At 37.2% G+C, this 14,997-nt stretch overlaps 2 protein-coding genes across 2 annotated transcripts; both read right to left on the reverse strand.

The window, feature by feature from the left end:
- Positions 1–582: 582 nt before the first annotated feature.
- On the reverse strand, positions 583–1,664 carry LOC135598866 (glutathione S-transferase U17-like). Its single transcript, XM_065093282.1, has 2 exons — positions 1,226–1,664; positions 583–1,125 (listed from the first exon to the last, which is right to left on the reverse strand). The coding sequence occupies exons 1-2, from the start codon at positions 1,598–1,600 to the stop codon at positions 772–774; spliced, it is 729 nt and encodes a 242-aa protein (XP_064949354.1). The 5' UTR covers positions 1,601–1,664; the 3' UTR covers positions 583–771.
- A 7,002-nt stretch (positions 1,665–8,666) lies between these two features.
- On the reverse strand, positions 8,667–9,680 carry LOC135598867 (glutathione S-transferase U17-like). The gene is made up of 2 exons (XM_065093284.1): positions 9,314–9,680; positions 8,667–9,213 (listed from the first exon to the last, which is right to left on the reverse strand). Exons 1-2 carry the CDS (start codon positions 9,638–9,640, stop codon positions 8,860–8,862), a joined length of 681 nt encoding a protein of 226 aa, XP_064949356.1. The 5' UTR covers positions 9,641–9,680; the 3' UTR covers positions 8,667–8,859.
- Between the last annotated feature and the right edge of the window lie 5,317 nt (positions 9,681–14,997).

Below are 14,997 nucleotides of genomic sequence, written 5' to 3' on the forward strand. Positions count from 1 at the left end.
GAAGACCGACAGCAATCTGCCTCTACTTTCTCACAGAAATCTTCTTCCACTTGCAATATTTTGGATCTTCTGCGGCGTGCTGTTCCTTTTTTACTAGAAGAAAGATGGAGATTAGTCTCCTACTTTGTCGAAATCAGTTGAAGGACAGATAGAACAGGAGAAAGAGTTGACAAAAAGATTACCGAGTCGCCTACGACACAGTGTGGCTGCTGAAAGATGTATTTGTTGCGTTCATTCATTCCACATAAACCACAAGCCGAGCAGAGTTCAACCAATCCATATTCAACTTGTTTGCACAATTAATCCAAAGGCAGCAAATGCAAGTGCTGTGTGCTTTTACCCAAAGGCAGGCATTAGGATGAGTAGTGAAAGAACTTTGATGGGAGAACATAAGAGGATAAAGCTTCATATTCTATCCAGTTATCCTTCCAAACTCTCACTGATCCACCATTGCTGATCTCAAAACTTATGGAGGTCATGAAAGCATCCTCAATGCCATCCCAATTCATGAAAATGGGTAGTTATGTGCTGACGATAATATACGAGAACAAAAAAGTCAAAGCAACCTTTGGAGATCGCCCATCGAATCCAACACAATGGTATCCTTTATTGATCACCGACACAACATCATGAGCAAACACAAAAAGGCCACCTCACAGAAAACTACTGTCGGTGACATTATTCTCCACGGATTTCACCACAACAGCGAGATCCTGAAGCCACTCCAAGTGACAACCACGATTCCTTGTCTTTAATTTCAGGAGACTCCTTCTATTTCCCCAGACGCATCTTGGCGTACTCCATCAGCTTCTCCGTCTCCGGCATCACCTCCTTCACGGCCTTGTGGTTGCAGAACCTCTCCGCCCAAACCGCGAGCAGAGGCGTCTTCTCCTCGTCGAACAACTTGAGGCCGGTCGTCTGCTCGATCACCTTCGCCCACCCCAGGTGGGCGCCGAGGGCGATGTCGACGTAGCCGATGGTGTCCCCGCCGAAGAAGGCTTTGCCTTTGCTCAGCTTCTCGAACGCCTCCTCGAGCAGCTTCAGCCCGGCCCGCGCTTGCTCCGCGGATTCGGCCTCGGCCTCCTCTGTTTCAGCCTTTGCGATGCCGAACATTGACGGGAACCACTGCGTGCAGAGGATTCAGTCATCATCATTCATGTCGATGATCGTAGAAAATTTATAGACCAAGAAAACAGAGGTCAGAAATTGATGGAGGCATGCGAACCTTGTCGTCGATGTAGACGGCCCAGAAGCGGTGGAGGGCGCGCTCATAGGGGTCGGCCGGCAAGATGGCGTGGCCGGAATTAGCCCAGGCCCCGTCGACGTACTCTACGATGATCATCGACTCGCAGACGGGCTTGTCGTGGTGGAGGAGGACGGGGACCTTCTTGTACACAGGGTTGGATCTCAGAAGCAGCTCGCTCTTCTCCCCGAACTTCTCCTGCAGGAACTCGTACTCCACCCCCTTCAGGTTGAGGGCGACCCTCGGGCGCAGCACGAACGGGCTCGGCCACGCCCCGATCAGCCTCACTTCTCCTGCCGCCGCTGCCATTGTCTTCGGTATGAGAGGCAGCAACGCCTGGGCTTCGTTCGTATACATAATAAAGGTTGATGCTTCTTGAGCAACAAGGCAACAATGAATTGCTATAGAAATAAAGCGTGCGTCTGCAATGACGACGCAGGGAGTCCCCGTATTCATCAGATTCCACATCTAATTTTGTTTCCATGAACAAAGTAGAACTTTTGACTCCATGTTTGACCAAACGATCGTTTCCTAGTTTTCAAAATAAAAAATCGAAACATAGGACTAATTCTAATTTGATTTGAAATCGGTGAACTACCGCAAGCCGAATCGAATGGTAATCAAAGACAACCACCAAATGTTTGTACACAAAGTACATACACCTTCACCTACTTTTTCTTAATGCATTCGTCTTCACCAAATATATTTTATGCTCTAATTAAAATCTCTTAAACCAATTCAAGAAATAAATGACGCAAAGTTGAAATTTGAAAGAGGTAACTGAAAAAATTATTACAAGGAAAATAATAAACAAATCAAATATCTGCCCAAGATATCTTGATTTATAAAGAAAATTAAGGATATTATATATATAAGTTACGACCATTTATTCTCGTACACTCTTCGCTTATGATAATTTGTATTTCGTTTATTTAGTAGCAATCATCTATGACTATTCTACACCGTTTTCTACTTTGTGAGGGTGAGAAAGTCATGACTGGAATGGTTATTATCCATTATCTTTCAATCGTATGTGAGTGAACCAACTGTAACATAATGAATGATAAGATGCATGTATAAATGATTAGGATCAGTTCGCTTGTTTCTAAATGACATTATTATTATGCATGTGCATGGATCATTTGCGCATGCAATACATGATTATTGTAAAATCTTTTATTTTCTTGTAATTAAAACTTGTTAAATTTGTTTGTCCTTTGTTAGGGCATTTCGTCGTCGACGTCCGAGTCAATCCGATATTATCCAAACCCAAAGGCATAAGAGTGTAGGTGATTCTAGAGTGGCTCCGAGGTGGGAAGTCGATCCTCCGAATTGTCATATGTACTAAGATCGATATCGATAGAAGTTTCCTGACTTGGTCCCTCTAACATTCAAGTTAATCCGAGGTTCTTTTTGGGTATTAATTTTTCTCAAAAAAAAAAGTCAATCGGGATTATGTCGAGAGTTAGCTTTTATTCCTTATATATAGAGGGGATAGTTTGCATCTGTTGGGAAAAAACCTGTTAAAGCGGAATATTTTTTTCCTCTTTGTGTATCAAAATGGGTTCCTCATCAAAATACCAACTTGATATCCAAATGAAAATATCAACCAGCACAGCATAAACAATAGAGCAAAAAATCAATCACACAGTGAGACCAAATCTTTTAACGTGGAAAACCCAATGTGAAAAAAACCACGGGACCGTAGTCCACCTCACACTTCCATTATTAATAGTAATGATAACAGGTTTACAATAGGTCTTCTCTAGAATAATAAGAAGATCACAATAATATCAAGATCATAGATCTTAGCTCAAGAATAGTATATATTCATCACATAGGGTGGATCTCCTCATAAGAGAATTCTAGGTCTCACAAAATGGATATAGCAGGAAAGTACCTTAGAGAGGATAAACTGTAGATCAACACTGTTAGGATTGTAGAGTTTGCTGCAAGGATTCTCTACATAAAATTTGGGTCAAAACTGACAATGTTTGGCCATCGATCGTCAAGCAGAAAGCTCAGAAACCTTACTTTCTCTCTCTCTTTCTCTCTCTGCGTCGTCACTCGCTACACGCTCATTTGCACACACGCACGCTGCACGCTCTAATTTTTTTGCTACCCTCACCTTATGCCCTTTCTTTCAATTAGTGATTTGGGCTCAATAGGCCCAATTGTCCAAGCCCACATATGAGTTGGACCCAACAATTCTCCCCCTCCAGCTTATATGGTGGGCTGTACTAAGCCCGCTTTTCGCTTACTCCCCCTCCAGCTCATATGGTTGACTGTACTAAGCCCGCTCTTTACCTACATGCTTCAAGTTTCTCCTTAGGCAAAGACTTTGTCAACATATCTGATTCATTCTCATTAGTATGCACTTTTTCCAATTGTAATTCTTTCATCTCAAGCACATCACGAATCCAGTGATATCTCACATCAATATGCTTGGATCTAGAATGGTATATTGAATTCTTGGAGAGGTGAATGGCACTCTGACTATCACAGTAAACAGTATATCCTTCCTGTTTCAAACCCAATTCCTGTACAAACTTTTTCATCTATAAAACTTCATTGCAAGCTTCAGTAATTACTATGTATTCTGCTTCTGTGGTTGATAGAGCAACATACTTCTGTAACTTAGACTGCCAAGAGACTGCTCCTCCTGCAAATGTCATCAAGAATCCCGAAGTAGACTTCCTAGAATTAGTATCACCTGCCATATCTGCATCTGTGTACCCTTCTAACACAGGTTCATCATTACCAAAACATAAACATAATCTGGAAGTACATCTTAGATATCTTAATATTTATTTCATTGTTGCCCAATGTTCCTTTTCAGGATTAGAGAGAAATCGGCTGACAACTCCAACTGCATGAGTTATATCTGGCCTAGTACAAACCATAGCATACATCAAATTGCCTACTACAGATAAGTAAGACACTCTGGACATTTCTTCTTTTTCTTTCTCACTTGTAGGACATTGTTTCGAACTAAGCTTGAAATGGCCTGCAAGTGGAGAACAAACTGCTTTGCATTTACTCATGTTGAATCTTTCAAGAACCTTTTCAATGTAAGTCTCCTGAGATAGCCAAATCTTCCTTTTCTTCCTATCACGAATAATCTTCATGCCAAGTATTTGTTTCACCGATCCCAAGTCTTTCATGACAAAAGACTTACTTAGCTCTCTTTTAAGCTTTCTAATTTTTTCAACATCATAGCCAACAATCAGCATATCATCAACATATAGCAGTAAAATAATAAAATCATCATCTGAAAATTTCTTCATAAACACACAATGATCAGATATTGTTCTATCATACCCTTGGCTCATCATAAAGGAATTAAACTTCTTATACCACTGTCTATGTGCTTGTTTGAGTCCACATAAGCTTTTCCTAAGCTTACACACCATATTTTCTTTTCTCTTGACTTTGAAACCTTCTGGTTGCTCCATGTAAATTTCTTCTTCTAAGTCACCATGAAGAAATACTGTTTTTACATCAAGTTGCTCAACTTCTAAATTCAAGCGGGCAGCTAAACCAAGAACAACACGGATAGAAGACATTTTCACAATTGGAGAAAATATTTCTTCAAAGTCAATACTTTTCTTTTGACTGAATCCTTTCACAACTAGTCGTACCTTGTATCTTTATTGTGAGCTATTGTTTTCAGTCTTCAATTTATAAACCCACTTATTCTTGAGAGCTTTCTTCTCTTTCAATAGCTTTACCAAGTCATAGGTGTGATTCTCAAGCAAGGATCTCATCTCTTCTTGTATGGCTTTAACCCACTCACTCTTATTCTCATGTAGAATAACTTCTTGGTAAGTTTCTGGCTCTCCCACATCAGTAAGCATAACATACTCATGTGGAGGATATCTGGTAGAGGGTTGTCGCTCTCTAGTGGATCTTCTCAATGGAATCTCAACTGGTGGTGGAGGTGCCTGTTCAGTTGGTTCAGCATCATCAACTGTAGGTGTATCATCACTGGTATTCTCACCATAATCTTCTTGTTCATCTCTCCCATGATCATCATGAACTATAGGTGAAGAAACTGGACCCAAACTCCAAGGAATATAAACAGAGGTTTCTGGCTTCTCAATATGATCACCATCATCAAATAATTGGTCTTCAAGAAACACAACATCTTTGCTTATAATAATCTTCTTGTTCATTGGATCCCATAATCTGTACCCAAACTCTTCATGACCATATCCCAAGAAAATAAATGCTTTTGCTTTACTATCAAACTTGGATCTCTCATATTTGGGAATATGAACAAATACTTTACACCCAAAGACTCTTAAATGATTATAAGATATATCTTTTCCTCTCCATACTCTCTCTGGAATATCACCTTTTAGAGGAACTGATGGAGAAAGACTTATCAGATCAATTGTAGTTCTCATAGCCTCCCCCCAAAATGACTTTGGTAACTTGGCGTGGGAAAGCATACACCTAATCCTTTCTTCAATGGTTCTGTTCATCCTTTCTACCACACCATTCTATTGAGGAGTTTTAGGAACTGTTTTCTCAAGTCTAATATCATGGAACCTGCAATAATTCTCAAAATGACCCATGTACTCGCCACCATTATCTGATCGAATACACTTTAGTTTTCTATCAGTTTCTCTTTTAACACTGGCATGAAACTCCTTGAAAACATCGAGTACTTGGTCTTTAGATTTCAAAGCAAAAGCCCACATTTTTCTAGAATGGTCATCAATAAAAGTAACAAAATAAAGAGCACCTCCAAGAGTTCTAGTTTGCATAGTACAAACATCAGTATGAACTAAATCAATAACATCTGATCTTCTAGATGATGGATATGTTTGAAATGTAACTCTATGTGTTTTTCCAGCTAAGCAATGATCACAAGATTTAAGAAATGTACCTTGCAACTCTGGTAAGAACTGCTTTCTAGTAAGAGTTTGAAGTCCCTTCTCGCTGATATGACCAAGCCTCTTATGCCAAAGATCTATACTTTCATCTTTTTGAATTGCATTAATCTCTCCTTTATGTAGCTTAGCTTCCATGACATAAAAAGAGTTAAATTTCTTTCCTCTTGCCATAATCAGAGAACCTTTAGTGAGTTTCTATTTGCTTTCACCAAAATAGTGTGCAAAGCCCTCATCATCAAGTCTACGTATAGATATCAAGTTAAGACGAATATTTGGAACATGTCTTATATCTTTGAGTATCAATTTGCTCCCAATACTGGTCTCCAAGCAAATATCTCCAATACCCATAATCTTAGATGTACCACTGTTTCCCATTCTGACATTACCAAAATCACCAGTAGTGTAAGATCTAAAGAAATCACCATAAGAAGTAACATGAAATGAAACACCAGAGTCAATTACCCAATTACTGTCCTAAGCTATAAGACTAACACAACCTTCATCATAAACAATAGTGATATTACCTTTAGCAACAACTGTATTAGTCTCTTTCTCATTTTTCTTCATTTGATTCTGTTCTCGCTTCCAAAACCTACACTCTTTCTTCATGTGACCTATCCTGTTACAGTGAAAACATTTGATATCTCTTCTAGACTTGGATCTTCCTCTATAACTATGTGGATTTCTGCTATGACTTCTTCCATGTCTTTCTTGTTTTTCAGTAACAAATGCCCCAGAAGAAGATTCACCCTGTTCTTTCCTTCTAGTATCTTCATTTAGCAAACTGTCTTTAACCATATCTATAGTTAGAGTTTCCTCTGGCGTGGAGTTGCAAATAGTCACCACATACGTTTCCCAACTTTTTGGTAAATAGCTGAGAAGTAATAATCCTTGCATATTATCATCTATATTCATTTTCATAGTAACCAACTTGTTTGCAAGACTCTGAAATAGGTTTATGTGCTCAACAATGTTACCACCATCTTTATACTTCAAATTTACAAGCCTTCTAAAAAGAGAAATTCTATTTCCTATTGTCTTTTTCACAAAGAGGTTTTCTAACTTTTGCCAAACAATATCAGCTCTAGTTTTATCAGAAATATGCTCATGTAAGTTTATATACATCCATCTTCTAATATAGGCAATAGCTTTTTTATGTTGAATTTCTCATTCTTTATCGTCCATAGTAGAAGGTTTATCTTTAACTTTGATGGGCTTATACAAATCTTTAACCTATAATCATTTAAGTCCCAACTCTTATTTATAGTCACTTTTAATTAACCCTAATGGATCCTTCCTATTGGGTATTAGATCTTTATCCAATTACCCCTAGCTTAAGAGATATTAGATCATCATCTAATAATAATAATTCTAAGCTCTATTTGGTCTCTTCCAAGGATCCATTAAAATAGGGGCTTATCATATATCTCATATTCAATACTCTATTTGTCGTGTGATCCATTATATGTGTCTGACCCTCTAGGCCCAATATCGAGCTGATTGTGAGTTGCACATGTCATAATTTCTTCTGACTTAGTAAATTATTATCCTTGTAATAATTCACTCAACTTAGTGACTATTGACATACTAGGCCACTACGTCATAGTCCTCAAATAATACAAGAGATCTAATCCACTAGACATGTTTGCTCTAATTTATTGTATATCAATAGTCCATCATCCATCTACTATCCTACAGATCATATACCGGGTATAGTGCTCTCATGCCCATATAGAATCCTTCCAAGTCTTACTCTAATCGGATTCTTCCGGAGAACTTATCTCTCAATTTAAATCTCACGCTTATCGGATTCATCTGATTGACCTTGGCTAGAGATTTGTATGAGTGAAAACATACAAGATATTTCTCTCATGATATTAAGAGTGGATGATTCTTTATTGATAATCAATTACCTTTATAAAGTTGGTTGTCATTCCCAATATCGTTTGTACTAGATCCGAAACTTTCATACATATAAGTCTGATATTAAAAAATAGAGTATTCAAATAAGACATATTTTTATGTCTTAAGTTTAAGGACCAAATATATAATTAAGACTATAGAATTATTATCTGATGATTAAGTATCATTAACCATCTAACTTATTTTTTAATGAACACTTACAGTAATATCCCCACACAAATAACCATCTAGCTTATTTTTTTAATGAACACTTACATTAATGTCTCCACACAAATAGCTAAGACCAGCTATATGTCCGAGTAGATAGATGATTTCTAACTTTAAAAATAGATGTCACTCTCTTCTCCGCTTGTAGCTGTTGCCTCTTCTCCTCTTCGAACTCTACCGTGACACAACAAAGTCTGACTTCGTATTTAACGGTGGGAAGTGAGACATAAGAACAAGACAATGATCGAAATATATGGCTCGGATGGCGGCGTTAATGGCGGCTGTCGAAAGCAGTTGTTGGCCTCGCCATCGGCATTCGGAAGATCGGTAGTTGTGTGCTGACGATAACCTATGAGAACAAAAACGTCAAAGCAACGTTTGGAGATCGCCCATCGAATCCAACAAGATGGTGGTATCCTTTATTGATCACCAACACAACATCATGAGCAAACACGCAAAGGCCACCTCACGGAAAACTACCGTCGGTTACATTATTCTCTATAGATTTCACCACAACAGCGAGATCCTGAAGCCACTCCAAGTGACCACCACGATTCCTTGTCTTTAATTTGCAGGAGACTCCTTCTATTTCCCCAGACGCATCTTGGCGAACTCCATCAGCTTCTCCGTCTCCGGCATCACCTCCTTCACGGCCTCATGGGTGCAGAACCTCTCCGCCCAAACCGCGAGCAGAGGCGTCTTCTCCTCGTCGAACAACTTGAGGCCGGTCATCTGCTCGATCACCTTCGCCCATCCCAGGTAGGAACCGAGAGCGATGTCGACGTAACCGATGATGTCCCCGCCGAAGAAGGCTTTGCCCTTGCTCAGCTTCTCAAACGCCTCCTCGAGCAGCTTCAGCCCGGCCCACGCTTGCTCTGCGGATTCGGCCTTGGCCTCCTCTGTTTCAGCCTTTGCGATGCCGAACATTGACGGGAACCACTGCGTGCAGAGGATTCAGTCATCATCATTCATGTCGATGATCGTAGAAAATTTGTAGACCAAGAAAACAGAGGTCAGAAATTGATGGAGGCATGCGAACCTTGTCGTCGATGTAGACGGCCCAGAAGCGGTGGAGGGCGCGCTCGTAGGGGTCGGCCGGCAAGATGGCGTGGCCGGAATTAGCCCAGGCCCCGTCGACGTACTCCACGATGATCATCGACTCGCAGACGGGCTTGTCGTGGTGGAGGAGGACGGGGATCTTCTTGTACACAGGGTTGGATCTCAGAAGCAGCTCGCTCTTCTCCCCGAACTTCTCCTGCAGGAACTCGTACTCCACCACCTTCAGGTTCAGGGCGACCCTCGGGCGCAGCACGAACGGGCTCGGCCACGCCCCTATCAGCCTCACTTCTCCTGCCTCCGCTGCCATTGCCTTCTTCTTCTTCTTCTTCTCCCTTCTTCGGTATGAGAGGCAGCAACGCCTAGGCTTCGTTCGTATATATAATAAGGGGTGATGCTTCTTGGAAGCTGCTGTCCATCTTGGGCAACAAGGCAGCGATGAATTGCGATAGAAATAAAGCGTCTGCAGTGACGACGTAGGGAGTCCCCGCATTCATTGTTGGCGCAAGCGATGTCATCATAAATGTCGGCTTCATCAAATTTTGTTTTCATGGACAATGAAGAACCTTTGACTCCCTGTTTGACCAAGAACCTTTGACTCGCGATATATATATATATATATATATATATATATATATATATATATATATATATATATATATATATATATATATATCCTTACATTTGCTATTGTTATCATTGTTCTTTTTTTTGTAATTATTTTTATTGTTTTAAAGATGACTTTTGTATTGTCGAGTAAATCCCTTATTTAAGTTTTAAATTATGAGTCAATCCTAATATGTATAATCTAAGTCTTTCAATCCTTTAATGTACCAAACTATCTTGATAGTTCATCTCTTTTCTTATAACACATGTTAATATTTTTAATATATTTTTATGAGTTAATTATGTTTTTCTTTTTTATAAAAAATTAAGTTAAGATTTGACAATTCTACCTCGGTTGATGTCATTTTGGATAGTCATTTATAGACCATGAGAGAATTGGTCTTCTCAGACAATTGAAACCTCCTCATATCAAGAGGGAATTGGTCTTTTTCTTATGAGTTAATTGTGTTTTTCTTACTTTTAAGTCTTCATTCTTAGTTACATAAAAACTTTTACCTATCTACTCATGTGTATTTTTATTAGGAAATCTTGAGTGGGAAGATTATATAATCAAGAGACATGTGTCAGTCAAAGTTGTGTATCCTATGGATATCATTCAATCTGTTGCATAAATTTGGATGAATATAAGAATGTTAGAGTATTTGTACATTTAAGATGTCTACCCCATTATATTATGATATATATACTTTTATGCTTGTTGATCCCCAAAATAATCTTTCTTTCTACTAATTGAAGTGAAGGGCTTTCATCTTCATTATAAGTGTGCTCTACAACCATTAGCATGACCATGGCACCCATTTTGAAATGCCTTATTTATGTTTGGTTGTGAGGAGAGAACAAGAAAGATGTATTTGTGTGAAGCATGACCACCTTGAGAGAACTTGTGTGCTTCCAAATTGATCTGTTTGTTTCAGTTCCAATGATTCGATTTTTATTATTTTTAATCAAAAATAATTTAAAATATAAACAAATAATTTTATTTTTAAATTTTAAAAATAGATGTATAATTGTAATGGGCAAAGCTAGCATAAAGAAATAAATTTTTAAAAATTTTAAACCAACTAAATATCTCTTTTGACTTGAATCCATATTAATTGATTTAAATTTAATATTTTAGCCTCTGTACCATAGTTGTATATGTGATTTATACATACATACATACATACATACATACATACATACATACATACATACATACATACATACATACATACATACATATATATATATATATATATATATATATATATATATATATATATATATGATTTAAAACCAAAATGATCGTTTCCTAGTTTTCAAAATAAAAAATCGAAACATAGGACTAATTCTAATTTGATTTGAAATCGGTGAACTACAGAAGCCGAATCGAATGGTAATCAAGACTACGACCAAATGTTTGTACACAAAGCACATAGCTAAGCTATCAATGACCTTCACGTACTTTTTCTTAATGCATTCGTCTTCACCAAATACAGTTTATGCTCTAATTTAAATCTCTTAAACCAATTCAAGAAATAAATGACGCAAAGTTGAAATTTGAAAGAGGTAACTGAAAAATCATTACAAGGAAAATAATAAACAATTCAAATATCTGCCCAAGATATCTTGATTTATAAAGAAAATTAAGGATATTATATATATAAGTTACGACCCTTTATTCTCGTACACTCTTCGCTTATGATAATTTGTATTTCGTTTATTTAGTAGCAATCATCTATGACTATTCTACACCGTTTTCTACTTTGTGAGGGTGAGAAAGTTATGACTGAATGGTTATTGTCCATTATCTTTCAATCTTATGTGAGTGAACCAACTGTAACATAATGAATGATAAGATGCATGTATAAATGATTAGGATCAGTTCGCTTGTTTCTAAATGACATTATTATTATGCATGTGCATGGATCATTTGCGCATGCAATACATGATTATTGTAAAATCTTTTTTTTTCTTGTAATTAAAACTTGTTAAATTTGTTTGTCCTTTGTTAGGGCATTTCGTCGTCGACGTCCGAGTCAACCCGATATTATCCAAACCCGAAGGTTGTAGGTGATTCTGGAGTAGCTCCAAGGTGGGAAGTTGATCTTCCAAAGTGTCACATGTACTAAGACTATCGATGTCGAGAGAAGTTTCCTGACTCAGTCCCTCCAATATTTAAGTTAGTCCGAGGTTCTTTTTGGGTATTGATTTTTCTCAAAAAAATAAAAGTCTATCAGGATTATGCCGAGAGTTAGCTTTTATTCCTTATCTATAGAGGGTATAGTTTGCATCTACCCCCAATGTCACCCTTTAACATTTTGTACATATGGGTGAAGGAGAGACAGGCCCAAACTATCTCCATTGGATTATTTTCCACAGAGTAAAGAGGGTGACTAAGATCTTTTCTTTCTATGTTATCTCCACGAGGTGATAGGTGTCGGATGGTGATTGATCACCAACATGTTCCTCATCATCCTTCATGCATGTGAGATTTCAAGATTATTTTTTGAGAATTTTGCAGGTAATGTAAGGGTTTTGTTCATCTTCTTGGTATGAAATATGCCTCCTCCTAATTGTGCCCTCGTTACTATATTCATATTGCACGTACAATTGGTTTTCATGAACTTTGTTGTAGTTAATATATAATCTTTACTTGGCTTCAAACATGCAATATATTCGTATTGCAAGTTCATCTTTTTTATTACAAGATAGTTTACCCACCTGTGTCTATCTGTCGTGGGAAAATTCATCTTCATTTAATCAAATTATAGTTTGACTGATTCAATCTTTTGTTATTTTGACTGTCATATAAAAATTTGTCCACCTCGGTATAATAATATGTCAAATTTTGAATATTAATAAATTTTGATCAAATTAATTAGGATTATTATATATCAGATCATATACCAAATCAACCTTATATAACTCTATCAATTTTAAGAATCTCTTAGTTCATTTCATTTCATCTCACACATATTAATATTTTTATTAAAAAATATTTTTTAATGTCAATCTCAAAAAAGGCATATTTTGTAGAAATATTTAGCAGGAAAAAAAAAGATATCTATAGTAAAGGTTTTTTTTAGTGAAATTAGTGTTCATTCAAAAATTTTATTTTTTGCTACAAATAAATAATAAATTTTAAAATAATCAGAATTGACGTATCCATATAATTTTAAAATTTTATAATAAATAATTTATATTAATTAATGTATGAAATTCCTCCATATCAATAAGACAATATGTTAGGGGTAATGTCTATCAATCCTCCGTAAAGGAGTGGTACCATAGTAGGTGGGCTAATTATAAATTATCTCTTGTAATTAGATTACTTTAGCATTCTAGTTTTTAAATTTAAAAAAATTATATTAAAATCTCTATAATTATGAAAGTGAAATATATACTCTCACTAATCCTATTGTTATTAGCCTTACCAATATAAGATACAATACGTGATAGCTCACGTAAAAATGATATTAAAACGATGGACAAAAAGATAATTTCAATGGTGGTGATGAACGATGGCACAGTGGGTGGTTGTTGTGGTGTTCAATGATAATAACACAATAGTCGATATTGTCAATATCAATTCGAACATCGACGATGAGGAGGAAGATGAGGTAGAGTGATGAAGCATATGTGTTGGTTTCAGAGGAGGAAGAGGAGTGAGGTGAGGCATCTGCATTAGTAGTGCATCGCTCTACCTCTTCTAGCATCACTTTGCATCTGCATCAGCACTGGAGGAAGAAGAAGAGGGTGGTGAGGTATCTGCATCACCAATGATGAGGAGGGAGGAGGAAGAGGAGGCAAGTGAGGTAGAGTGTATGTAGTTGATTGATCTCAAAACACTAGCCAAAATGACGATTCCCAATTCGAAGGCTAATTACAATGTAGCAATCCATCATTTTTTCATCATCTCGCTCATTGTTTCCATTGCTACCATCTTTGTGATACTTTCCCCCACCATCATGGAACTAGAGGTGAGTGGGAAGGAGGATGAGAGTTTGTTACCTTTCCTATTTTATGCGGTGATCAATTCTTATCATATGATCAAATCCCCTCTAGTTATGGGCAAAGTTGATTTGGAAGTCAATCGGCAACCATGTCGCTATGGTCGGGGCATACACGCCATTCACACCGCGACTAAAGCTCGAGAGCTTGAAGTAGGTATGCGTCTTCACCGAGCTCGCTTACAACCTCTCCCTCCTTCTCGCTACCCATTATCCCTTCCTCGAATCCATCGTGCCACTAAACGAAACGACCATCCAAGGATTTGAGTATTATGCTAATGTAGATATCTCACTTATCTCTTCTTCCTTCTCTGACATCGATGCAAATATAGAGTAGTGTTGGAGGAGGAAGATGAGACAGGGTGGTTCGGGGCCGATACAAATGCCTTACCTCCCACCTCTTCCTCCTTATCGTCGATGTTTGAATCAACCTCGACAAAGCCAACCACCACCATCCGCCATTACCATTGAAAATTTCTTTTTGCCAATCGTTTTTGTGTCATTCATACATATATTGTCACATATTGTATCTTCCATCGGTAAAACCGGAAGCATTAAGGTAAATGGGGCTAAATATTTCACTTTCATAACTATAGAAATTTTAATATAAATTTTTGAAGTATAGGAATCAGGATGTTAAAGAAGTCTAATTATATGGGGTAATATATAATTAGCATACCACTACTATTGAAATTATCTTTTTGCCAATTATTTTCTTACCATTCATACACATGTCGTCATGTGCTGTATCTTCCATTAATAAAGCCAATGACGTTATAGTAAATGGGATTCAATGTGTTACTTTCATAATAATAGGAATTTCATTATAAATTTTTTAAGTCTAGAGACAAATATACTAAAGAGGTCTAACTATAAGGGATAATCTATAATTAGCCTACCACCATCATTGAAATTATCTTTTTACCTATCATTTTTTGTGACATAAATATATATGCTATCATATATCATATCTTCTATCGATAAAATCGATAACGTTAGAATAAATAAGATTAAATATTTTACTATCATAATTATAAGGATTTTAGTA

Source organism: Musa acuminata, chromosome BXJ2-1 (assembly GCF_036884655.1).
Source record: "Musa acuminata AAA Group cultivar baxijiao chromosome BXJ2-1, Cavendish_Baxijiao_AAA, whole genome shotgun sequence".
Taxonomy (NCBI): domain Eukaryota; kingdom Viridiplantae; phylum Streptophyta; class Magnoliopsida; order Zingiberales; family Musaceae; genus Musa; species Musa acuminata.